Here is a 27,367-nt window from a genome sequence, read left to right on the forward strand (position 1 = left end):
AAACCCAGACAGCATCTCGGAATTGCCGGGGCCCTTCCCGACTCACCGCCATCATTTTTCGACAACCAATCAAAATTTCAATTCCCAGAAAAGCATGGGGGAAGATGGTGGGGGGGAACACTCCAAACTATCTGCTCTTCAGAAAGCCTGACCGAAGACAGAAAAATGAAAGATGAGACATCAAGAGAAAGAGAGAGAAAAAGGTTAGGGTGGGGTGAGAGATAAATGGCTTTTTGCGGACACTGGAAGCGTGTGTCTACAATGGCCAGGCCTGCAAATTGACTTTCAAGAGTTCTAATGGTTATTTAACCCAAAAGGGAAATTGTCAGGCAGTTTTGCGGGCCGTCTCCTGGCATTAACACTTGAGCCGACCCCTTTGCTCCGGGGCCAGACGGGGCAGCAGTGGACCCGCTTCCTGTGCGCCAGGCCGCACGTCTCTGCGGCCGGTCCCTGGGTGACCCGTCGTCTGCAGCCTGCACTTAACGCCGCAGATAACGGGACCTTTATAGCGGGAGTCTGGTGACAGACACGAGCAAACTGCCGGGCCGGAGAGGGACAGCTCTAGGCTCGCTTGGATCGGGGGCTGGGGTCCATCCGGGGGCTGCTCGGCCCGCCAGGGGCAGGCCAGGGCCCGTGCCAATCTGCATGGCCAGACAGCATGGCTGCCTCGGGGCCCGGGGTCAGATAATGCAGCCCCCTACAACCTGCCTGGACACCTGGGGTTCTGGCGAGAGGCAGCACAGAGGTTGCGCAAGCGGAGTGATGTACTCTGTCAGCCTGGGGGAGAGGGCCAGGTTTATCTTTACAAGTAGTACAGCGGCATCAAGACAAAAAACAGAAAAGACCTAAAAGACCTAAAGGTGGGCTTTTCCGTTTATCTACAGTCTATTTGCATGCCAAATTAAATTATCAGAGAACATTTTGCCCCCTCCCCATTAACATGTAGATTTTGCTTAGACGACAGCACCAGCCCGGATTCTGCCCCCCATAGGGTGTGAGTTGGGGCATTAACGAAGGGGACAGAGCAGGCTTGCGCACCTGGGCCCCCCACGACAGCATCCCCTGCCATCCACCCAGCCTGATTTATTACCACACTTGAAACGTCACTCAGACCATCCACGCCACCCCCGCCCCCCCAGCATGACGCAGCCCGTGCTCTTTGCCAAAAGCCGGCGGAGACGTGACCATTGCCTGCCTTCCATTTGATGAGTCCCGCCTGTCGAATCCTGCAGGCCGATCACAATCTTTTGGACTTCCATCTTGCTCACTCGCGGAGTCCAGTTTTGACTCTGGCCGCCCGTCGTGGGAATTCCAGGTCACAACAATCCATAACTTACCCATACAGCAGTGATTTTATCCAATCCGCTAAACGGCTTCCCCTGAGGGTGCCGCGTTCTGGCCCAGCCACCCTGTCGCTAATTTCCCCCCACCCGCTAGTGTCAATTCAACACCCAGCCATTAAGCTGACAGAGGCTGGACCCCTGGCCAACTTGGGAGGGTAACACGAGACCCCTCACAGACGGGGTCTGTCAAGATGCACCCCAGGCGTCCACTTAACCTTTAACTTCCATGGCCTGGCCCCAGCCACTGTGGTGTGTGCTCATGAGCGCCGCCCCAGTGGGAACAGTGCTACATACCCCCCCCCAGCCACCCACACCCATTCCCAAACATGGTACCTTTAGAGGAAAAGTAAACGCACACCAAAGTGCAAATAAAACCGCATCCATTTTATTGACACAATTTCAAGAGCATATTGCACAATAAAAGTTTTATTCAATCTTGGTGGGGCATATCTCATTTTTATTATATAAATGTAGAGCAAAAAGCCTGTGACCGCACACCGAGACCCTGTGGGACTACAGAATACCGCCCACTTCCTGCCCAAGTACTGTTAATGCCTGTCTGTGGTTAAAGAGTCATTACTAAATTCACATATGACAATAAATCTTTAACAAATTCACCCCACACATTTTCCTGAACAAAAATGTTTCGAAGTTGCCGAGCACCAGTTGGTTAACATACTCACAGAGGTACAAAACACACACTACAAATTTCAGGGGATAAGGATTAAAATGGGGAGGAGAGGGGGATTAAATTAAAAAAAAAAAGAAAAGAAAAAAACAGCATGCCAACCGCCTGGACGACTTGAGCGGGGTCCAAACGCTCCGCTCATTCTTAGGAGGAAGGGTTACTCGATGTTCCTGCTGCCCAATCCACCTGGCCCGGGCGGCCGGTCCATCGCGGTGGGACACTATGGTCTGTAGGGGGCGCCACTACTAGGGAGCAAATCGTTGAGAAACGTGGGTCTCCGGGTTCATGGCATGCTCACCCGAGGACTCAGTGGTGTGCAGCCAGTCCTCATCCTCCTGATGCTGGACCTGCCTCATGTGTTTGGCTGAAATGTGTTTCCAAGATCGAAATCAGAGCAGGAGATTAATCGCAAATCACTTTTGTTTGGACAGAGAATACAGTCTGTCTAAGGGGGGGGGGGGGGTGGGTGATACAAAGGCAAAATAAATGGATTTACATGTGAAGTGCGGACCATGGTTTGAGTCAATACATGCCAGACCATGGGTCGCGGGGAAAAAGAAAATTAAATAATAAGCAGACAAGAAAGAACACCAGCACAGGAGAAGGTCGCCACGGTAACCGCAGAACCAAAACACGATTTGCCGCAATGAAGCAGGAAAACGAGGCGGGTGATAGACATGGCCACCCGGCGCCTTCAAAGGCAGCGGCGGCAGGTTGACATGGCGGCAGGTTGTCATGGCGGCAGGTTGTCATGGCGGCAGGTTGTCATGGCGCGCTCGCATGACTCTGCCTCCATATGAGGGTCTTCGGCTTCGGGAGGTAAGGGGGGCGGAGCCAGGATCCTGTGGCACCTGCTGTCTTGCAGGAAGACGCCGTGCAAGGTCTCCACGTCCAATTCAAAGGGTGGGGGGGGGGGGTCCCCTCCTGCTCACCGGTGGCTACCGCGTCCTGGTAGAGGTAACAGGTTCGGAGACAAAGGCTCAGGCTCCAGAAGCAACAGCTGGACGGTACCAGTCTCACGTTCGGCACTCCCCCTCTGCGGAGGACGGAGTAGCGTCTGTATCCCGGTGCTGCAGACGGCGCACAAGGGTAACACAGTTTGGAAGAACGTCTCGCTGAGGGCAGCAGCCTCCAGAAATGGAAAATCACGGTGCGGTGGAACGTGTACAGCTACTGGACAGGAAGAGGGTGGTGTTTTCTGTGCGCTGCCTGATGAACTCATACCTGGCCATTCAAAACACACCTTGCTGCTTTTAAAAAAAAAATTAAATAAAACATCCACTGGCTACTTCATCCAAAGACATCTGCAGGCGTGTGTGAGAATGAGGAACAGAACGACATGAAGCACGTCCACCCGCATCCCACGTCCGGTGTTCTCTGAAGGGGGACAGGAAATACTGAAGGGTTCTGCAACACCCTACTGATCCCAAAGACCCGCAAACTAGAAACAGCGGATGTGAAGTGAACAAAAAAAATCTAAGAATAAAAATAAAAAAGGGACAAGCTCCATGACCGGCGGCACGCAGACGGGCCTCGTCCTGCCAGAACCTGAGGTGCGGGTCGGGTCGGGCCGCTCAGCCGTGGGACGAGAAGATGGGTCTGCTGATGTTGCTGTTGGTGGTCATGGCCGTCAGCTCCCACCTGGGGAAGGAGCAGGGGATGAGAGGAGGATCCTTATTTACAGCTCCGCCCCACGCCAAGCTGGGGGGGCCGACACCGTCACACAGCCCCGGTGAGTGTCGCTGCAAAACCAGGACATTCAATTATGAAACAGGTTGGAGAGCAACATCTGGAGGGCGTTCCTGACAGCACGTGCGTGTGTTTATCAACATCAACACCATGGAGGTCCTACGAGAAGCACCCTGCAAACACACACACACACACACACACACACACACACACACACACACACAGATAACTGGCAGATTTATGACGCTGGTGCTGTATCACGTCAGTGGACCTGTTTGCTTTGCTATCTGTCTGCGAAGAGGGCCGCCCCCCCCAGGCCAGGAAGGCGAGGAGTCTCTCTCTCTCTCCCCACCAGGGTTAGCAGGATGGGTCCCAGCCCCCTGGCAAAGTGGGCACTGAGCAGCAGGCCTGGTGTTACCCCGCTGCGGGCTCAGGTGGGGGCAGGTCACCATCCTTTCACTTTGGACACTCAAAGTGCCCCCGAGTGGCGTAAGATGTCCGCTTGTACTTCAGCATCAGACATCGAGCCTCAACATCATCACATTACAGAAGGACCCACTGAGATAAATAAAGCCGTAGCTGGGATGTAAAAGGGCAATGAAGTTTAAGGGCAGAGCTCGCGGGCGCGTCCATCTTACCGGATGTCATGTGGCAGAGCCGACTGATCGAGGCTGTACTGAATAACGGCTATTTTGCATAATGTCTTCAAATTAGGGCCTGGAAAAAAAAGAAAGCCAATAAAAGTGAATGAATCATCTGCAGAGCCTTTTAACAGGCTATTTTTATCACGCCAGTCATTCACAAGCCTGGCCCATTTATTCCGGTTCGTAAGCAGCGCCGTAAACCAGAGGTTCCGAGAAGGACTGGACCAAAGAAGCGCACAGCTATACCCCCCCCCAGCCTTGGCCCGGCCCAGTCCGGCACTATGCCTCTCAGGAGGGGGCCACGGAGGCTACCGACACCGGGTCCTTCATCCCAGCGTCCTCTGGGGGGCCACGGGCGGATCTCCAAGCTGCCGCCATATGGAAGGCAACATGAGAAGTGGGCACAAAGTGGCTGGGGGGAGGGGGGGCGGGGGCAGCGGTGGCGGCGGGGGCGGCACGCACAATGTGTTCTTACCCCACCTGCCACCTCGCGCCCGCAGGTTGCTTTCCAAACGCCCACGCACAGATACGCTACCCTCCCACCCTGTCCGTGCTTCTGGCCCCGCCTCAGTCTTGCAGGAATTGGCTTTATTTGGTAATGGATCCTGCCGGAAGGGGGTTGGGTCATGTGCCTGAGAGCAGGTGACCGGGAGGTAAAGAGAGGGGAGGGGCAGCAAGGCCCAACCCCGGCTGCAGGGTGGGAACCGTCATTGGACAGTTAGACGAGGACATTAATAACCAGACTACGTCCCACGGAAAAGTGCATCCCTGATAAGAGCCGGGAGGAGGAGGAGGAGGTGTAGATACTCACTGAAGTCCAGGATGTACAGGTCCGAATGGTCCATCAGGTTGAACTCGTCACCCATCCCTTGTTCTGGACACGGGCTGCAGGGACACCGGAGTGCAATGCGGGTCAGGCGTGATTCAGATGGCGCCACGTTCCACACCATCGCCACTGCGCCTCGTCGGACAACCAGGTGGACGTGGGGGCTCATCACAGTGGTGTCGGACCCAGTAACACCCGGCGACTGCACTGATTAATGGAAAATGCCCCCCCCCCCCCCCCCCCAATCTCCAGCCGCGGATTCTGAGTGTGTGTCAACCTGGCAGGACAGACAGGAAGCGAGTGCTGGGGTACGGGGGGGGGGGGAGGCGTGTCCACATCCTGTCGCGATCTTTCAGAATAAAGTATGTGTTCTTCTGCTCCTGAAACCTGCGCCGTCCCCCCTGCCTCTCCCTAAGCCGTAGTGACTCACACCGCCGCCAGCGACTGCCCAAGCATTTGCCCAGCAGGGGCAGACATGAGTCACCTGACAGGTCCTTTTGGAGGCATGAAGGAACAGGAGTCATGTCCAGACTAACGGACATACACACAGAGACAGACACATACAGAGGAGCAGACAGACTCACTGACATACACACAGAGACAGACACATACAGAGGAGCAGACAGACTCACTGACATACAGTCAGACAGACGGAAGGACAGACGGACAGATGGACACACACACACACACACACACACACACACACACACACACACACACACACACACACACACAGAAACATTCATACATACAGAAGTAGCCAGGTCAGGCTGTCATTGATGACAGCTCAAGTTTTAACACACCTCACTCTGCCCATGGAGATGAAAGGGAGCTCTGGTCAACAGCCACATGCTCCTGTGCCCCCCCCCCCCCCCCCAAAGGCCAACAATCTCCCAGCCGGCTTTTATCACCCAGGTACAAATTCAAGAACAAGCGCCAGTCAGAATGAGGGAGTGGTAGTGGGGGGTCTGTTTTGGGTCCCCCCCCAGGGGAGATCAAACAGAGAGCGTGGCCGTGTGCTTATCTGTGCGCCCCCCCCCAGCCCAGTTGCGGTGTGCAGGAAGCGGGGGTCCCGGCCGGCATGGTAGTCTGTGGCCGGCTGATAGGCCAGCCCGTGCCGTTATCGCAGCACATCTGTTTCCTGCCGAAACCAGAGGAGAGCCGGAAGACAGACACCTGCATGGATCCAAGAGGGACCCCCCCCCCCCCCCCCGAACGCCACAGCAGGAAGGCCGGGAAGTGCTGCTGGGATCACCGCCATGGAGATACATCCCAGCACTCGCAGGGAGAAGATTCCAAGCTGTAATGGACAGCCAGAGTAGCGCCAGTAACCCTAACCATCTACACCACACCAGTTCAGAGACCCCCCAACCAACGCGTGCAGAGATGCCTCCTACACCTAAGAGACGATTTGACAATGCTGCCTATCATGCTGCCCCCTGAGGGGAATCTGACTGAGGTTGGTGGTTCGCCTACAGACACGTTCCTACGAGAACAGCTGCAGTCACACCCCCGCATGGGACAGGGCTATTGGGTAAAGCAGCTCTTCGTTCATGAACTGCCTCTGTGCCACCGCATGAAACCCATGACATCCAATTCAGTGACAATAAACACGGCCGTAAATACGGCCCATAACATGGAACACTTGACGACTGTGCCATAAACTGGAATTTTTACTGGACGTCATTCCCTTGCCCCTATGGTCGGATAAAGAGGCTACTTATAAACATCACACCTCAAAGCGATGCTGCCCAGAGGCAGGAAGACAGGGGACCCATCCGGGCCTTCGGAGGGACGCCACTCTCTCTGCCCCGATGCCCCCTCTTCCAGTCTTACTCCAGGATGTTTTAAGGCTTTTACGTCGCTAATCTTGCCTAAACAAATGGGGAGGGGGGGGGGGGGAACCTTCGAGTTAAGCGGTCCAGTAAGAAGTGGGGAAGGGGGTGTCCCAGGGGACCAGATGGGGAACTCATTACGCCTCACCCCCTCTAACACCCCACCACAGGAGGTCACCCACCCCGGATTAGAGCAGGACCTTTATCAGCCACGCCCTGCGGCTGCGGCCCTGCGCCGGACCGGTGCGGCCCAGTGGGGTCGGGCGCTGCATTAGGGCAAGTGGCTATTTATTTAGCCTTATCTCCGAGGGCACAGCGCGGTGTTAATCAAACGTGCCCTATGAACTCACTAAACACCCCCCCCGAGTGTTGTTCTGCCCCGTAACCTTTCAGGACGGGGGGGGGGGGGCACAAGAGGAATTTATTGTTGTTGCAGAGGAAATTGATGCAACCCCACAATAATTCAAGCCTGTTGTTTTAATCCACTAAAACTATGTAAACAGGGGTGCAGCCCATGTTCCCTACGTCCACTAAGCATCAACATCATCCACGTAAACAGAACCGGCTGCAGCATCACCATCCCCAGCATGATGTCATAGCCTTAGCAGAGTATTACCTACAGCAGTACTCTCAGCATGCAGGGCAGAGGAACGTAGCATCCTCTCTGCATCGCACACAGTAACACACGCTCCCCCCTTTACACCAGAGGCGCTTGGTTCAGTCCAGGCACAGCGTCGACACTTTGTGGAACGCTCCTGAGCAGTCATGCAGCCATCAAAGTCTGAAGGCCTGTGCACAGCCCTGCTTTCACGGGCAGGACCAGAATCTGCGGAGGTGTACCTGAGATGGACCAGAGATGGGGGGGGGGCAACAGAAGCAGGAAGGCCGTCGGGACGCACTGCTCGCGCCCATCATAAAAACACCGTTAGATGTGAAATTGACCAGAACGTTAACAACACGTCACGCAGGACGCTCACCGGTTACCCCCCCCCCCCCCCGGTTTCCCTTGGCTGCAGTGAGAAGCCCCCCAGGTGTGACTTTCCTCTCTCTCCTGGTGTTTGATGGCCTGTGTCTGTGACATGATCAGAAGAGAGCCATCGAGCGTAATAAACAGTGCTCCCCCATGGGGGGGGGGGGGGGGGAACCCAGCACTCACCGTTTCACACACAGCTTGGGGAGGGAGGGGGTCTAACCAGGCCTTTTCCCAGCCAATTTCCGGCCCATTGGGCCCCAGTGATGTTTACAGGGACCTTAGACAGGCAGTGGGACAAAACGGGGAGGAGGATCATCATCCTGCGCAGGGTCGTCCCGACCCGACACGCTCTCAAGCTATTACCCGCCGGCCACATCCTCATTATTCCTGCAGCAATGTGATCCATGCCCCCCCCCCCCCCCCCCCCGATGACCTGTGCCCCCCCCCATACACTCCAGCTCTACGGAAAGTCATCATGTCCAATAACTTCCTGTAGAGCGCCTTATCTGCCGGGCCAGATGCACGCTGTTTGGTGGAGCCTCTCCTAGTGCCGTCTTCGCGCCGCACGCCGGCCATCCGTAACACACAGGGCACGTGTGTGGAAGAGCAAGAATCCCATCCTGAAAGGGACGTCGCTCTAAAGCGGGTGAAAGTCATGGGAAGCGTGCATGGGAATGGCTGCCAGAGGCGAACCGTCTGACTGGTCCAGTGAGACCCTGGGCATGGGGTGCACAGTGCTGCACTGGGGTGGCCCTTACTGCGCACCTCACCCATCACACGCTGCCCCACCACGTCCATCACGTCCTCATTACTCTCGTTTGCTATGTAGGAGGTGAAATATACTATGCAATGTGAGCAGTATGCCTGACTCTATGGTACGGATGAGACCAGAAGGTACAACTGTAGTAGAAGTATAAACGTCAGTAGAACACAAATTATATAAGTTGGCTTGAATATGTATTTTTTTCATTGATTATATTTATTTTTTACATTTTGTGGGGCTCAACTTCCGTCAGTTTTAGATATCTGGGTCAGGCAGTACGCAAGGTGGCAACCATAGCCCAATAACATGCATACTGTGTATAGTACATACTATATTAACGCCGATTAGCAGGCTTCTATCGGAATTCAGTATACTGTGTATAGTACATACTATATTAACGCCGATTAGCAGGCTTCTATCGGAATTCAGTATACTGTGTATAGTACATACTATATTAATGCCCGATTAGCAGGCTTCTATTGGAATTCAGTATACTGTGTATAGTACATACTATATTAACGCCGATTAGCAGGCTTCTATCGGAATTCAGTATACTGTGTATAGTACATACTATATTAACGCCGATTAGCAGGCTTCTATCGGAATTCAGTATACTGTGTATAGTACATACTATATTAATGCCCGATTAGCAGGCTTCTATTGGAATTCAGTATACTGTGCAAGTATGTGATTTCAGAAATATTCTACATTCCTGTTTTATGGTCAACAGTGTTCAAAATACTGTTATTATGGGATGGCTGGCATGCGGCAGGAGGGCAGCTGGAGAAGAGGTGCTATCAGACAGTGTGTGCTTCTGGTCCGGCAGATAAAGCACTAACGTTTCATTAACTGCTCAAGAGAGTTACAGTATTATGCTGTTTTTCAGATTCAGTCCCATTAAAATCAAAATCGAACCAAACCATCAATACACAAAGAATACTACAAAGTAATAGTCACATTGTCAAAGATTTGCCATTACCATAAACAAAACAAAAATGGGAACAAAACAAAAACAAAGAAACCATGTGACTCTGGGCCAGGACCCACCCCCTAAGTTACACATCTAATTTATTGTGTCTTTAGAACTCGGCTGGGTATCTTCGGCATTCTAAGTTAACCCTTCTCCCCTTCACATTCACCACCCGGACTCTAACATTGTTGTAACTTATCTTTTCAGGCTTTTATTCACTTTGAGTGGACTTTCATGTCATTTCTGATTTTATTGGCGTCACTGTGTTTGTTGTTGCTGTGTTTTTTGATGTTCCCTTGAGTGTCCTGAAAGGTACCTTTAAATAAAACGTATCACTGTTGAGCAGCGGCAAGCTGTGTGCCAGGCGCTGCTTCTGAGACCAGATTTCTATCCGCTGTCTAAAAGATGTCGCTCTTCCACAGCCGTGCCTGAGCCGAGACGGGAAGAGACAGTTTTCCATTGTAAGTTTTCTGAGCCATACCCACGCTGACATGGCGCTGCTTACTTGCAGGACCGAAAGCGTGATCACACCGAGCTGGTTGCATCACCATCCTCTGATTGGTCGAAATGCAATCAGTGCATTTCACAGATACCGTTGATCTACATCTTTATGCATGAATTACCTTAAGGAAAAAATGACATATTCCATATTGTATTCATTATTAGTAGTACCGTACACTGCAATGTATCAATGTATAAACTTCTAACCTCACATGTTAAAAATTAACACATCGTAAATAATGACGTATACCCTGTGCACAGAAAATAAGCATCTCTTTGAAATGTCACGTCACTCCATTCACTAAACCCGGCAACGCCTTTACCGAGCCAACCCTATTGCAGTGGAAAATCAAAGTTTGCTGGAACCGCACTATGAATAGTGTCTCTTCACAGTATGGCTCAGGTACAGTCCGGTTCCCGTATGACAGTGGAAAAGCGCCGAGAGAGGCTTAGGCCCCTGTCTGCTTCCCCTTGATGCCTGGGCTGTGCAGGTGAAAGGGAGGTGTTTCTGCATGTCTGTAACTTTACTGCAACGAATGCAAGACATCTTTTTGCATTATAAGTTAGCGCCAAGAGCAAAAGCAAGACAATAAAACATTATTATTAAATACTAACTTACTATAGTCTCACCCGGATTTATTCTCTCTTAATCTATGAGGCCCCGAAGCCTCCTTTTGCCTGTCCTATCTCTGCCCCCCGCCAGGTCTGGACTGGAGGGGAGGGGGGGGGGGTGGATTAAGGTGCCGGTGTGGAGTTAAGCTTCAGATGAAGCCGAAGATGTGAGCCGTGGGCAGACACATGGCTGAGGGGTTAAGATTAGCGAAGTCGAAATGACAGACAGGCCTGAAACTTACGGCTGGGGGTGAAATCTGAGACCCAAAACGGGGTCTAGGTCCTGATTTTTGCTCCCGCTGCAAGTGGGAAAAAAAAGGGAACGACGGAAACACGAGGAGAAAGTCGGGGCGGGGGGGAGCAGCGATCTACAGCTCTTGTCCGACATTATCATTTCTCGGCGGCTGCTTTATCAAAACATGGAAAGAGATGGTCAGGAAGTTTCAAGTAACAGCAAATCTTGCAGCTTTATGGAGGAAGCAGTGCAGTTTCAGCGACCCCCAGGCTCATGCCGGGCCGGGGCAGGAGGGCTAGAGGACATCCAGGCCACCGCCAAGGACGGCTGCGTGCAGGAAGTGGAGGGCAGCGCCCAGACGGCAAACAGAGCTTGTCAGCCTCTGTGGTCGGTGCGTCGCACACCATTGGCGTGCGCAGGACACGTGTAGCTGGGCTTTTCCAGACGTCTCATTTAGTGCCGCATTTAAAACTTCGTTAGCAGGGTGGGGGGTGAGGGGGGGTGAGCATTGTGCGGGAATGGGAAGGAGCAGAAGTCACACATAACCAAAACAGCCTCCACACACCTTTACTGGCACTACATCTGCACCCACTTCCTGTACATTGAGGAGCACTGCTCCCCTTGGAAGCTGGGGGGGGCAAGGTGAGGGGTATTAAAGGCTGTAAGGAGAGAGCATCTGGGGAAGAAGTGTGTTGTTGTCCCCCCCCCCCCCCCGATTTATCCAGATATCACCTGCATACATGATGGAACTTCTGTCACCCACAGGTTGACCTAGAGGTCGACATGTGTGCAGAGTTGTACGAGGCGGGGGGGGGGGGAGGCAGGTGATGGTTAAGATTTTTTTTTTGTGGCAGACGTTTGCTTCACAAGGCTACAGCATTGCTGTCCGGTGGGATTAATGAACTACAGCAGAAACTGAAGATATGAAATGGAAAACTCTAGTCAAGGTGTAGAAAGTGATCTGTTCCTAGTTCCTGTTTCCTCAAATGTAAACAACACTTGGGGGGGGGGGGGGGGGGGGGGGTCAGAGACCAGCTGCCTTCCAGGCTGCAGCCGCGTGTCTCTGTTACAATCTGTTACATTTTATATTTATATTTTATATGGACCAAAAATCAGATGACACTCACTTAGTGCAAAGCTTATTAGCAGCCCCCCCCCCCCCAAACAAGCCATAAAGTCCTGGCCCCTCTTATACATTCCTTACTTTATTGGCAGCTCTGTTGTGACATCACAGCGAGCAAAAAAAACTGCAGAGGACTATTCAGGTGACTCTACAAGCCCGGGATAAGACAGGCCACGCTCACCTCTCAGGAGGCCCAAGAAATTGTGGGCCTCCTCAAGTCATCTCCCGCCACCATCTAGTGTGCAGGATTATGCGACACGAGAGGCGGCGCCCGGTGACGAGGCAGTGAGTCACTGCGGCTTCACCCTCTGAACCACGTCACCGCTGCCTCTCCGGAGAGCGTGCAGGGCGCACACGTGGCTCTGCGAGAGTGCCTCGACAGATTTTTCCGGCGCCCACGGACCTGGATGCGGCAGATGGTGCCCCCGCAGCCCGGAATGGCGGAGCTGACCCGATCGCTCCCTGTCGCACACCTTCTTTCGTGTCTATTTTTGCCCAAACTGCAGGTCTTTTAATTCTCTGCAGGGATCGAGAAGGGAGTGTCAACGGATCCCTGATACAAACTCCGCCAAGGTGATCACCATCTTCACACGCCACTAACAGCCGGTCACTGCTAGACAGGGATGCAGGAGAATCGAGGACTGACATTCTCAATTCCACCTGAAGACGGTGCCCCCTATACGGCCACATGCTGCGTGACAGCACGAATTTTGCCACCATTGCTGGAGTCTAACTTCAGAACAAACACACAAACACATGAAATGGCCTGGTGGTAAACTGAGGGGCAAGGTCACGGGGTCACCATCGCAGAAGCGACACAGCACTCACAATCCCAGGGTCACGACGGCGTTGACAAATTAGCTGGACAATTCGCGGCCACAAACAAACAAAGGTCGCAGAAGGAAGGCATGCGGCTGAAATGCATGTGGGAGTTAACCGATTGGCCCTGGGCTCGTCCCAGTGGCCGGCTGGCTTTAGATAAAGCCCTGAGGCTTGGTAATCCAGGAGTTCTTAAGGCTCAATTTGCAGCTTTCATCCACTAATCCACCATTAGTGCCCTCGGCCCAAAGCACACAAATATACACGGAGGCGCACAGTCACTATGGCCAGCGAATCAGCACCGGTAGGAGCAGGTCGCAGCCAAGCCCATCGATGATGATTCTGCTAAAACAGGTTCTAAGCGAGGAAAATGAACAGTGCACTAACAAATCACAGCAAATTAAATACATTAAACTCTAAATTATTACTGAATTCAGCCAATTTGAACTATTTCCAGGACGGCCTTGTTATTTACAAGTGTTTCCTGTCAGACTGGGCCTCCCGTTCCACCTCCTGCTGTGCCTCGACTCCAGCTGACGGCTTTGCTAAACATGTGACGTGCTGACGCAAACCCCAGTCGGTACGTCTTTAGCCGGCGCTCCGAAGCCCTCCCCGCCTATGATTTTTTCACCGGAACGCCAGGAGAAATAAAACAAATAAATAATAAAAGTCCCAGGAAGAGTGACCCAGCGCCGTCGCGGCCAAGCTGCCCTCTCCCAGCATGCCAATCTGTCGCGTCCCCGACAAACATCCTGTCGGGCAGAGAATGCCCTGTTCCCAACCCCGCGGAGACCAGGCGGGGCTCCTGGCCTCAGCGCCACGTGAGGCGGCGCGCAGGAAGGGCGATGACATCATGCTCACACGCGCGTGTGTGTGTGCGTGCACACCCACGGCACACTGCACACTGTGACAGGCGGGGAGCGTATCTGCGGGGTTATCGCTGCCCGCTTTCTGCGAACTCACACTACTCCACATTCAGGTGCTTTGTGTCAGACTTACTAGTAAATGGTCCCCAAATACTTATGGCCAAATTACGTTAAAATGTGTGGCGCACGAAATAACTACTTTGTCCTTTGATAACTGTCGCAAGACTGTAACAGTACAGAGGGGGTTACGGCAGCATGGCTGAGGCCAGTAGAGCAGCAACTCACAAAACCCCCAGGATAAATAATGGATAGACTGATACCACGCATCACTACGGTAAACCCAGCCATCTCGCCGGGAAGGCAAAGCGCAGACAAACTCTAGATGGCCAGTGTGTGGTCAAGCCGAACGCGGAGTCTCCCCCGGCCGTAAACGAGTTCAGCAGAGCCCGGGCCCCGCAGCTGGCTCAGGTTTCGCGCTCATGGGGAGGGGGGCGACTCCCAGGGGCAATAAATCAGGACGTCCGGCAGAATTTCACGCCCCTCCACTGCTCAGCAGGCCTGTTTACACTGCTGTAAGTGGCACTGAATGGCTGCCACTAGCACCTAGACTGCTCAGGCCTCACGGGGACTGCGAGCGCGAACGCACACACCCACACACACTTAGCACAGGACGAGTCGTTTATATTTACTGAAAATGATAAGCAAGAACACTTAAAAATAAATCAACCCTTTAATTACACATGTACAAGCCAAAAATCCCCAGGCACAACATTAAAAAATAGCCTGGCTATGACACTTCCTGTCAACTCAGACCACAAGTACTCACTTGCACAAAGAAGCTATTGAATAGTGCATAAACCCCCCCCATGCCCCATCCGCCGCGGGCACCGAAGGCTAGTCACCGAGCTGCCCAGGTGCTGTTCTGCTGGGCCCCGATCTAACCCCTTTGAACACAGTAGGCTCGCGGTGTTAACGCTTTTATTGTGCTTCAGTAAAACAATAAATTATCGCGCTACAAATTCCTGCGCTTAAGTAAATATCATAAACGGCAGTGGAATATCAAGCGAGGGCGCTCTGTCTTGGATCAGTCTGAGAGGGTGGCGTTCCCGGGAAACAAAGGGCCAAAGCGTAAATCTGAACGGGTGTCGCGGGCCGACCGGACGCGAGGTGCCCGCAGCGTGCTCCTCAATCGCGGGGTCGCGCAAACAAGCCGTTACTTGTCCACACATAATCGCTTCGCTTATTTCAGTGACGTTTCTCCAAATACAAATAAACACCTAAAGTGGCATCTGGACTGTTTCAGCTGTGGTAGGAGTTAGGAATTATAAATACAGAGAAATAATGGAAGCACGGTACCTTTCACAGAATAAACCAAAATGAACAACAACACACTTCCCTGTATTTCAGCTTGACGACACACAAGCTTTCCCAGGTGACAGAAGATGAGCACACAGACCAGGTCACGTTGGCAGGGGGGGGTGGAGGTGAGCTTTTACTTTTTCAGCCCCAGGGTAAATAAACGGTGGAGCTGCTGGGCCTTCTGTGCGGAGCAGCCGCCCCAGAGGATGCAGGCGGGCAGGCGGGCTGAGCCTCTGTGTGGTCCGTTCACGCCGGGCTTGTCGGGATCGTGTTCTAATTTGTACAGTAACTAGAAACAACGCACAAGCAGGAGAACCCCGCGGGGCATGGCCGACAGACGCACGGCTGGGACCTGCCGCCCCACACGAGGCCCATTCCCAGCCGCCTTCCCAGCCAAAAAGTGAGAGTTTCTTCAGAATCCTTAAGGATGGGATTCCATGTATCACTGCTGAGTGATGCATTATAGTTCTGCAGGGGTGTACCTAGGAATTTTGGGACCCCAGACAAAATGACATCTTGCATATGATTTTATGTATTCAAGGGCCCCAATCAAGCGCCGAGCCCCCTGAATCTGACTGGGTATCCATGCCCATCCAATGCCCCAGTGGCTCTGATGCAGAACACGTTCTTTGAGACTGTAAAACCTCACCACTCGGATTTAAGGGCCTGGTGTCAACCGAGGCTTCACTGTCTGCTGTACTTCACTGTCTATTATCACAACTGGCCTGATAAACTTTAACTTCAAGAGTGTGCTAGCTTAAGTATAAAGTGAGCTGTTAAAAAATAAATTGTGCTCGTCAAAAAATATACTTAAAAAGCTCTCTGCATTGGCCACTAAGTTTTCAACACGCAAGACTGAGATAATTAACTAACCACTGAAAAATAAACAAATAGACTGCCAGTAGAGGACTGGCTGCTCAGCACACTGCACCGGCAGAGTGTGCTGGAAAAGTACTTCTCAGCTCACCCATTAGGAGAAGCTTGCAATAAATCTGTGGGGTTAAAATAATCGTTTTCTTTGCCTTGTCAACTTAAAACCCCCTGCTGTCACTGTTGGACAGGAAATCATGATTCCTGAAAACAAACTCCGCTCTAATCCCAAGAGGAAGCCATCAGGCTGAGCCAGCCCCAATTAATAATGCCCGAGTTTCACTCTCCTGTCCCGCCTGCCCATGCCTCACTACTTTCCCTAATCCTGTCCAAGCAGCCCCCCAGCCCCAACTCCCCCACAGCATAGTTCCAGGTGTTCTACACCAACTCCACCATCCAGTTTCTCCTCATTACAAAACGCAAAAACCAAAATCATCTTGCACCATCTACTCCAAACACTTTAAGACTCTTACATGGTTGTTCTTAAAGGCTCAAAAGGTCAGCCTGACTACCGCAGGTTGACCGTCGCTCCGTTTCCATGACAATCCCTCTTGCATAACAAGCAGTCGCCGTCTCCCAGCAGCCATTTTCCCAGGCTGCTCCGGGCACCGGCAAACAGCCCACGCACAGGAGTTTCGCGTTCTAATCGGCTAATAACGAGGGCTGCGAATGGGGCAGGGGGGCTCCCTGGGGGGGCTTATCAGGGTGAGTGTGCCATGGCGGAGCTGCAGACAGCTAATCCCAGCACCGCTGGGCCCAGCGGAGCGCCCAGCCCAGTGGGGCTCAGCTGATAACCCCACTACGCGTCCATGGGCCGCTGATAACGGGGGACTCCTGGATGGTGCCCAATGAGGGAGGCGGGGGGGGCGGTCAGGACTCCGGGGTGGGGGGAGCCCTGCCATTAGCTACCTTGTTACACGGCTACTGGGCTATCAGGGCGTCGGGTGGGGAGGGGGGGTTCTTAATTAAGCACCCCCTCACCCCACCCAGCCTTACCGAAGACACCTTTCCCAGCCATTCTGGAGGCTGCAGCTGCAGGAAGTCCTCTCATGCCCCCCCCCCAACCCCCTGTATCACAACTGCAACAAGCTTCTATGATCAAGGTAAGGTTATGACAAAGGTTTAAGAGTGAATACAACTGCGCTAAAATAATAATATATTCTGTACATTGTTATAAAAAAAAGGAGATTGTGGCACTTGGAGTCACCAGGCACCAGAAGGAATGATGTAGAGTCTGCAAATCAAAGAGTGGCCAGCAGGGGGTGCCAGTATGGCATAGTGCACCTCAGAGCCCTTTACCTGGTTCCCCCGAACAGGATGATCTTGTCTCCCACCATGCAGCAGCACTGACGCCTTCGAGGACATGGACCTTTCCCCTTGGGATCCACCTTCTTCCAAGAGAAGCTTTCTGCAGACAGAAATGTACGCACACGCGTTTAGCGTGGAGCCTGGGCGACGTCTGACAGCGACGCCGAGTGTGTGGAGGAGTCAGACCCCACAGCCCTGGTCACATGGCACAGCCACGGCACACTATGCCTGACACCTCTGCACCCCCCATGCCCCCCACCCCCTCCCCCACATCGACGTCACGCTTCACAGACGGCTGCCCTTTTGCTGAAATGATGCAAAATGACTGGGCTGCCACTCACCCAGCCATGCCAAATAAGGAAAGGCTCCAATGGGCTTAGCCAAAGCAGCAATTCGGCGGCGTCATGCCATCACCATGGTAACAGACCATGTAATCCAAGAGCACGTCACCGAATGAGCCCTGGGCAGCCGTGGGAGCTGCGAAGCTACAGGATGACTTACTTTGCTTGAAAATGGGTCATGGGCACAGGCGTTGGCCGAGGGTTACAAAAAAGCAAGAAGTAAATAAAAACACTGGCAAAGGAAGAGTACTATATATATACCAGCACACGATTTAGTGGTTTTAAATTAAACTGATTTAAAACAAGACAGGAACGAAAGTAGGTTCTATCTACAGGTCCGCAGCATGTAACAGAACAAATGGGACACCTGTGCTTTTAATTCCACACCATGTTCAAGAGCAAAGGGTGACAGAGATTGGAGGGACTCCATCTTCTTAATAACGCGTGGGTGGGAGCCTAAGTCAGCAGAACGAGGCCCGGAGTCCGGCGGCGCTTCGCTGCGAGGGACGGCAGCGTCCGGCTAAACTTCGTCTGAAATCCAGAATGTTTAACCCAGTGCTTAACACATATTGTGCGCTTTTAACCCGCTGTGAAACTCTTGGAGCACCAGGGGAGAACGCGGCAGCGTTAACCCGCCAACTTAGACACTCACAAATCGAAGATCTCCCGGCCGAAAGGGGAAGGAGCCGCGGCGGCTAGACGGCGGGATTTTAACGGGAGCTTCACTGACCTGGATTAAACTTCCAGAGGTCATTGAAGTGGCGGTCCAGGCGGGCGTTGTAGCCTCCAAAGATGAAGAGCTCCCCGTTATACGCGACTGCAGTCAGGGAGGAGAGGGAACAGACAAGAGTTACCAACACATCCTCAGAACGAGGAAACAAGCAACAGGTTACAGAGGCCTTGGGCAGAGCCTGACTGTATGGCAACGGGTGACCTAATGTCTGCGAATGAGCAAATAGACCCCGGTTATCCCACTGATCACCAACACGTCTGATTGGTTGCACACCTATCCATTCGACCATTTTCCTGCCATATCACAGTGCACATGCATACAGACAAACAGTCATATGCTAGGGGCAAATTAGTCATGTCCATCACATTTACATTTATTTAGCTGGAGAAGCTGGAGTACCCAAAGTCGTCCCACGTCACACAGACAGAGTCATCCCAAGTCCAAACACACAAACCGGAGGCGAGATTCGAACCCCTAACCATGGAGATGTGAGGCAACAGTGTTATCCCCAGAGGAATGCGGAAACAAATTAAGAGAGAACTGAAAAACTGCAGAGTAAAGCCTGTGCCCTTCGTCAAAGAGGCATCGACACCAGCTATCTGACACAATCACATACGCCGAGTGCTCAGTGAGGCGACCCTTTAGATGACCTTGTCGGCCCCACAGTTCAGGGTGGGCAGTGGTAAGTCTCAAGGAGCTGCCTCACCCAGCCCAGTGATGGACCTCGCTGATCAGAAGGGTTTCAGATAAGACAAGGTCGACAGACCAGCTTCAGTTATGAGAACAAGGCTAAGACGCAGTCTGGTCCAGCACAATCAGCAACCCCTCTCCTGGAATTTCACTGTATTTTCTTAAGCCAACTGCACAAGTTACCCAAGGTTACACAGTAACTAAGAGTTTTAAATTTATATGTGCACAAATTGACCTTTCTACAGCAGTCATATTTCTCAGAATTATTCCTAACTATAAAAGTGCTTCATTGACTATTACTGGTAATGACTTTTTTTAGACGTAGTATTCATCTGTGCCACTGTGGTGCCCCCTAGTGGTGAGACTGTTGTGTATTAACATATCGATCTAAGTGGCTTTGAAGAAATCTGTAATTAGGAAATGCAATTCCAGAAATAAACTCTCATGAATGAACATAAATTTCAAACATGATCCAGGCATAGCATGATAAATATACATAACTGCGTGCATGTGCATTTGTACATGTTTCAGTGCACGTGTGCTATTCATTAACGACAGCATATTTCTGTGCATGTGTAGCGCCACCTACAGGCTGAGTGGCTCCGGCGTCCCTCGGGTAGCAGCTGCGTGGAGGGGGAGTCCAGCCAGCAGTTGGTGTCTGTGTCAAACACCTTGATCTTGTTGCAGTAGATCTCGTTGTTGGAGTGGAATGGCCCGAAACGGTCGGCCCGTCCCCCGAACACAAACATCTTGCTGCCGATGATAGTGGCAGAATGAAAGTCCCTCCAGCGAGCCGGTGTACCCTGAGTGAGAGGAAAAGGAGACAGGCAGCATTTCCACCCCACTGTTAGACGCAGGCTGATCAATGCAGAGCCATTTATATCATCCTAAACTTCATAAATCATTCTTAAAACAACATTTATACTTTACAAGAATTCATTGTACATTATACTTATTTTCCAGAAGAAGAAAAATATCATACACGTTTATTCTCTCCCTAGAAATAACACGACAGACAATAACAGGCAAACAGTGCCATCTGGTGGCCTTCTTATGTAACAACTTGGCAGGAGACCAGGCCTAGCTGAATAACCTGTCAACGAAACAACCGGCCACAAAGCAAACGGTCCACACCTTTGTTTACTGCTTAAATACACCCATATTGTTAAAAAGATCAGCCATTCCCAGAAAGGACAGTGATGGAATATACATACAAACAAAGCATAAGGAAGAGTGAATCCATGCAACAAAGACTGAAGGAATGTAGAAACCTGCATTAGTTTAAAAAAAAAAAAAAAAAAAAAAAAAAAGAGCAGCATGATGTGACAGCCACTACAGAGACATCTTAAGACACGTCACAGAAGGACCCTTCCCATGATGCCGTGTCTCCTCCATAACAGCCCAGCGGCTGACGGGAGCGGCTAGACCCACAGTAACGAGCCGCAGGATGGCCCCCAGGCGGGGCGGGGACACGTGTTAATCTGTTCTGACAGACCGCCAGAGCCCTACAATCCCACGCAGCTCTGCGGACTTCAAAGCCTCAACCAAGCCCTGCCGGAGCCCCAGACCCAGGGCAGTGAAAAGATCCTAGACAAGGGATCTGATGTGATGTCTGGTCCCAAACCTTCTAGGCCTCAACTCGATGGTGACACTACTTATCGGGAACCTCCACACTACCACTGCCAAACAAAGCTGTTAAGTTTCTCCTCAAAGTTCCCACTTTCCTGCTGCAGGTTCTGGAGAAACAGTTCAATTCTAGTGCCCAGCTTCTGATGTCAAGTAACCAGCTTAATTTGCTGGTACTATGGTCCACGCTGCTCATAGGCTGCGCAGTAACCTGTCTGCTCATGTTAGCTCATCTCCTCCGTTGCGATTTTTAAGTCTCATTGAAAAACATATATTTTTTTCTTTTGGCTTGTTGCCCCTTTAATATTCTGCTTAATTTGTGTTTATTTTCATTTTGTTTTCTTTTTAAATTTTACTTATTCATTTATTTATTTTCTTTCTTACTCTGTACGGCACTTTGGTGCAACTTCGGTTGATTTTAAACGGGTCATTTAAATAAATCTGCCCTTGACCTTCATTCAAAGACAGGAACAAACCAGAGAGGGCCTAGAAATACCATGACCATCCCCTGCCGGATGACCGCTTTCACGTGAACACTGCTGACACTCACCTTGGCATTGACCAAAGACCAGGTCATGGTCACTGTGTCTAGCTTGTGGATGTCATTAGAGAAACAGTCAGCCTGTAGGGGAGAAAGAGGCACGGAAATAAACTGACGTGTCTTATTCCCTCTCAGGATATCCTGCGCTGTCAAACATCATCAGTGGGCACAAGTTATGCCCAGAATCTACCTACAAGCTGCTCATATCCACCAAAGATGTACATGGTCTTCCCCAGGACACAGGCCGAGTGCCCATCTCTCGCTCCTGGGATCGTCCCGGAAACCTTGGGCGTGGACCACCTGTGATTGTCTGTGGCACCAAGGAGAGGGGGGTGAGGGGGAAATGGCCTTGCATGGTGTGAAAGAATCTGTAAGTCCAGTGGCTTCTTCCCTGGGGCACCGCTGTCTGCCACCCTATTCTACCACACCTCGAAGGCAAACAGAATCTCGAACAGATTGCATTGTGGGTACTGGCGGAAACTCACTGACGTTGAAGGCATAGAGAACGTTGCAGGCCCCCTCCGTGTCGTTGCGCCCCCCCCACAGGTAGATAGTGTCGTCCACCAGCACGGCCGTGTGGCCATAACGCATGTAGGGCACCTCCCGCGCATGCTCCCTCCCGCCAGTGCGCACAGGTGGCAATTTCATCCAACGCAGTGACACTGAAAAAAGAAAAAACAGAGGAGGAGCTGGGTGTGGGGTCATGGGCACAGGTACACGCATATTCACCTGACACACCAATCACATTCCAAATATGTCTCTAATGAGGATTCTAACTAGCAGGGAAGCTGATCAGAATGTAAAGATTGTGCCCTTAAACAGACGTCAAATTCTTTTACTTTCAGAAAAGGACACGCACTCGAGGACAAACTGGGTCATAAGTAGCAACTGCTGCAAATCGACATGCCACGGTGCTTGACACATCTGCTGCGGTATTGAGGTTTTAAGGTGGGGTTTCTGTGCTGAGCGGAGGTGGGAGGTGGGGAGGTGGGGGGTTGGGGCAAAGACACAGTCATGATATGAAGGTGAGTCAAAGCAGGGCCCCTGACAGAAAAGCAACACCTGCACAGGGCTGACACCTGCAGCGAGGCCTGGAGACGGGGTGGCCCAGGCCTGGTTTGGGCAGGAAGCAACTTACGAAGTCGAGCTGGCTCACCTGCATTGAAGACGTGGACGTCGATCTGTCGCAGCGTCTCATAGTCCTCACCAGAGCAGTAACCCCCGAAGGAGTAGACTCTGTGGCCCACAGCCACTGCCGCGTGGTTGACCCGCCGCGGGCCACCCTCCAGGTGCACCGTCCACCGCAGCATTCCACAACCCTCACCCCCTCCCTCCCCCCTGCTACGCTGGCTCTGTGTAGCCACTGGCTAGGCCATCAGCCCCAGGGCAGGCCAACACATCATCCTCACCGCTGACCCTCAGAGGCAAAGAGACAACGGGAGCCAGCCGTGTGCTGCGTTGTGTAAGTGCAGAAAGACTGGGGGGGTGTGTGAAGAGCTGACTGCTTCCCGCTGGTGCCTGCCCCTTATCTGCCCCTCCTGGGTGAGAGCGAGAGAGAGAGAGAGAGAGAGACTGAGAGAGCCGTCCTTTGAGGTGATGTCACAGGAAGCCAACATCTATATAAACTTTCAACACCGCATTAATTTGCAGAAGCCGTGTGCACACGGGCTAACGGGCACCTTGTCGATCAACTGCTGTTTGCCTGTATAGGGAGCCACATACACAATCCTGCTCTGACTAGGGAACAGCAGCAAAGCTGACATTTTCATGCTGGGGGGGGGGGGGAAGGAGTTAAAGGCCAAAGGACGCAGCGATTTAATCCAGTAAAAGTAACAGCTGCGGCATCTGGGGCAGCGGACCAGGGAGACGGGGAAAATAAAAAAACAGAGCATCAAATCTTACACCACAGCTAGAAATAAAAACAAGCCCACAAGGCTTTGAGAGAGATGGAGTTTAAAGAGATGACTTTGGGTGCATAGATGTCACCGAACTGCGCAAAGTCCACTATACAATGTATTACAGAGTCAAAATCAAACAATTCTGAACTAGGACATTACACCTGAAAGCCATTTTTCTAATAGGTGAATGATGCATGAGCTGGATACTCCCAGAGAAACTCCAGGAGAGCTTTCTATTGGACACTAGTCATATTTCTGCCTGTTAGATTGCAGGTCAACACTGTTGTTACAGATTCATTTCTTTTTTTCAGCTATCTGCACGTGCACAGCAGCAGATATAATAATTTAATAATTAATTTACACTTTATTATTTATATATAGAAGGAACCTGATCGTTCATTGGCATAAAATGACACAACGGATCCAAACTGACAGCATTTGGAACCTGCGCCCGTTGTTCAAAGCAGCCTTGCGTTCCACGGCAACACAACAACACAGGACAGAGGAATGAGCCGGTGGCAGGCCATCCATTCTCAGCCGTGGGTGACAGAAGAGACCCCATGGCCCAGGACAGCCCCCTCAAACACACGAAGAACAGCTTCATGTAAAGGGGCTGTAAGCCAGTCTGGAAAATTCACAAGGAGGTGCACGTTTAATCTCAAAATCCACACAAAGAAAAACATCTAATTTGTTACTGAGCTTGCAGTCAATTTTTCAGTACTGCACCCATATAGGACCTAAAATTTCCATACTGATTTCCACACAACCAAGCTAGAACGAATAGCTCTTGTGCTAAAAATGGACATCAAACTATTCACCGGCTAAATAACATGACACAACTAGAAACACAAACGTCAAGGGACTATAAGCCTCCACAGCACCCGTAACGAACACTAAACATATAAAATCAAGCCTCGGTTAATAAATATCAGTGCGGGCGAAGCGCCTAAACTAACAGATCAAAGCTGGAGATCAGCGAGGTCGAGCGTCCCTGCAGAAACACCATATGAGCACCCTCCCCCCCCCGAAAATTGGAGGCAGATGCTTAAATTACGCACGGGCGGACTTACCGCGAGTTCAGCTGAAAAGCGGAGCCACAAGGTGACCAGAGCCCAAGAAGAAGGGAGGGGGGGGAAATAGCTGACAGCGGCTGTCAGGTCACGAAGCAGCCTCGCTACAGACAGGTGGAGAACAGGGGCTGGCACGAACCAACTGTTCAAGTGAACCTCAACCTTCTCGGTGCTCTTAAAAATAAATGCTGGCAGCGGGCGTTTCGCAGGCAGACTATTTCCAGCACATCTACCAGGCTGTCCTAACCCATATCACAAAAGCAAGCCTCGAGCTGACATGTGACATGAAACGTAGGCTTGTCCATCTGAACACAGCTGTGGAAAGCCAGTTGTTATTTCCCTATACTGACTACGCACCTACACACCCCCTTGGGTTACACCCTGCCCTAAACGTTCTTTAACAGAAACAGTTTATCGCGATGTGCAAGAGTTCACTTAACTTCAAATTTGATAAACCCGTCCTTAAGTGAAGGACCTGACAGCTGACCTGACATATTAAACAGTACTGCTGGGAATGTGACCAAAGAACCAACTGACGTATTATCGCACCCGATTATATTTAACCGGCCATAAATCGCTTTAATCCTCCGGAAATATGCCGACAGACTTCAGTAACCCTCTCCCAACGTTTTAGAAAGGTAGAGAATAGAACTGAATTGGCTGATTGTGAGGGGTGAGCAGGGTATCCGAACGCTGGTTTTAGGAGATCACCCGCTGCTGATTTTGGCAGTGTCACGCCAGACAGCTGACCAGGCAGTAACGTAAACAAGAGAAAGTATCGTGTGCCCCCCGCCTCCACACTTAGGGCGGCATGTAGCGGGCTAGGCAGTAATCAAAGACTTCAGCTATTCCCCAGGACCTAGTTTATCCGCGGCCGCAGTCCCGCAAACAGCGGTCACTCGTCCGACCTCGCTAACTAACCGGGCCAGCTGCTAGTTACCGACAGGGTTTCACTAGGACGCGGCTTAAAAAGCCCAGTTAGCCACCTAGCGAGCTAGTGCTGCGCACGCGAGCTCCATGGCTAACGGTGCAGCTGCCACGCCACAGCGCGAAATACGCGGACGAAAACCGGGGCGTAAAAAGCTTACCTGTCGGTCAGCCGCGCTCTCCACCCGCCGCCGTGTCGCCCGTGACGTTTTGTTTACCGCCGAGCTGTTGGCAATATGTAAAGTTATCGTCAAAACAGAAAAAAATCAATATACTACTAGCACACGCTAGCGAGCTAATTACCCGGAAGGCTCAACTTATCCTTTTGAATATCATAGTTTATTAGCGTGTATTCATGTGTTATTTTAAAGTCACCATCGACTGAAATATTTTTATTGTTTGAAATACTTAGCAACACAAATCAATTACAATTACTTTTTCATGGAAATCGGAATACTTCACAAAGAGTGTGCGCGAGCGATACAGCGTTGCATTGTGGGTATGTGTTTTTGGCGACAGCAGAGTAAAGCGGGAGAATGCGTTTCACAGCGGGTAAAAACTACAAATGCAATCGTGCCTTGAAACAAGGCACACGTGATTTGATCCTCCCACTAACCAGGAGAAACGGCACAGTTGGATTGGAGGAAAGTGACGAGTATGACAGTAAAGGCGTTTCGTGTATGAATTCTTTGGGCAAAAAAGTATTCCATTAAATGTATTAAAATATTTGGTTATTTTCAATAACCTGCGTACTTAATTTTCATAACGATGTTACTTATATGATAATTACTTGTGAAAATGTATGGGGATAATGTATGCTTTTTAAAGGTGACTTTTTATGTTTACAGTTGAAAGCGTTCATTTTAAAATAAATATTTAATACTTATCATGAATAATGAAGTTAGGCCGGATATTCAGCTGTTTTAGAACAGTGTGAAATGGGACAGATGTCAAGTTCCTGGATTTTCTAAAGCAAACATGAACATGCCGGGCATGAATATGACGTTGCTGTTTCACACACTCACCACTAGTGGTCTCCCAAATTGGTAATAACGATGAAAGTTAGTGAATATGAGGTTGTTTTTCGTTATGATATAATTTATTTTGCGCAGTCATTAGATTAAAATGTAATGACGTTATATTAAAGGTGGCAGGGCATATAACTCATATATTGTTTTTAATAAATAACTGCAGCCACATATATGCTTATAGCTTATTCTAAGACTGTTTTAAGGACACTGTCTTTGTGTCAATTATATATAACATATATTTAAATATTTAACACCCACTATTGAAACTAGGTCAGCATAAACCTTGCGCGTCACCCTGTAACTTTATTTTTTTGTTCGTTTTTGCCAACAATAATAGCATCGCCATGAACATTTCATATTGCGTCAGTTCATCCCGGTTTTATGCGTCAGCCAAAGAAGTGCAATAATAAACCGAAAACTTTAGCGGCAAAAATAAATCAGGCAACTAATGCAGTAAAGATAAAACGTGAAGCGATTCTTGAGATACCATCAGGTGGTTCTTGCTTGGTATGTGGTTCCTGCAATAACTTGCCAGATGTAAAACCGGAACAACAGGCAGAGTTCTTGACGCTCTTATTGCGCTCACTGAGTTAATTCCAAACCATTTTGATCAGCACGTTAAGTGCTGATATTTCAGTCACGCTTGCATTATAGTACCGTTTTCCACTGTGTTAAACTGACTGGAAAAATAAAAAGTCGGGGGACCTATAGTTTTTGATAATCTATTTTTGGTGTTGTTAATTTCATCATTTCCAGGGGTTTTTAGTTCACCCACTCAACACATTGCATGAATTGCATGGCTGTGTGAGCTAATGACATTCACATCACTGCACACATGTAGCAATTTACACTGGAGAAAGGCACCATTTTCAGACTCACAGTTCTCTGTCTCCATCACAGTCATGCATTGTTTTAGGAGAAAATAATGTCTCTACGTAAGAATGCATGATTACTTCGAAGCGATTTGGTGATTCACATGCTGTGCATGGTGTAACGCAAATTTTTTTTTTTTCATTTTATTTTGAGGCAAAGCCCACAATTACCAATGAAATGCCTGGATTTCAGGGTAAGTTGTAGGAAATCAGA

The 27,367-nt window shown here is 50.7% G+C and overlaps 1 protein-coding gene across 5 annotated transcripts; it reads right to left on the reverse strand.

The window, feature by feature from the left end:
- Positions 1-1,706: 1,706 nt before the first annotated feature.
- Positions 1,707-25,804, reverse strand: klhdc3 (kelch domain containing 3). 5 transcript variants are annotated; one of them, XM_072709476.1, is made up of 12 exons: positions 25,686-25,804; positions 25,412-25,475; positions 22,512-22,893; positions 21,841-22,017; positions 21,550-21,665; positions 21,365-21,436; positions 19,778-19,991; positions 18,496-18,582; positions 17,416-17,524; positions 5,176-5,249; positions 4,359-4,437; positions 1,707-3,672 (listed from the first exon to the last, which is right to left on the reverse strand). In XM_072709476.1, exons 3-12 carry the CDS (start codon positions 22,663-22,665, stop codon positions 3,606-3,608), a joined length of 1,149 nt encoding a protein of 382 aa, XP_072565577.1. In that variant the 5' UTR covers positions 22,666-22,893; positions 25,412-25,475; positions 25,686-25,804; the 3' UTR covers positions 1,707-3,605. The 5 variants fall into 5 exon arrangements, with proteins under 5 accessions (XP_072565577.1, XP_072565576.1, XP_072565578.1 ...); XM_072709475.1 differs by having other exon boundaries at positions 25,554-25,728; XM_072709477.1 differs by lacking the exons at positions 25,412-25,475; positions 25,686-25,804 and adding an exon at positions 24,324-25,374.
- Between the last annotated feature and the right edge of the window lie 1,563 nt (positions 25,805-27,367).

The sequence above is a fragment of the Paramormyrops kingsleyae genome, chromosome 3, assembly GCF_048594095.1.
Source record: "Paramormyrops kingsleyae isolate MSU_618 chromosome 3, PKINGS_0.4, whole genome shotgun sequence".
Lineage (NCBI taxonomy): Eukaryota > Metazoa > Chordata > Actinopteri > Osteoglossiformes > Mormyridae > Paramormyrops > Paramormyrops kingsleyae.

Coding starts and splice junctions, on each gene's coding strand:
- klhdc3 (XM_072709476.1), bottom strand. CDS start 22,665: ATGCTGCGGTGGACGGTGCACCTGGAGGGTGGCCCGCGGCGGGTCAAC. Junction 22,018..22,511: donor CGTCCACGTCTTCAATGCAG/GTGAGCCAGCTC, acceptor TTCTTTTTTCAG/TGTCACTGCGTTGGATGAAA. Junction 17,525..18,495: donor CCTCTGGAAGTTTAATCCAG/GTCAGTGAAGCT, acceptor TTCTGTCTGCAG/AAAGCTTCTCTTGGAAGAAG.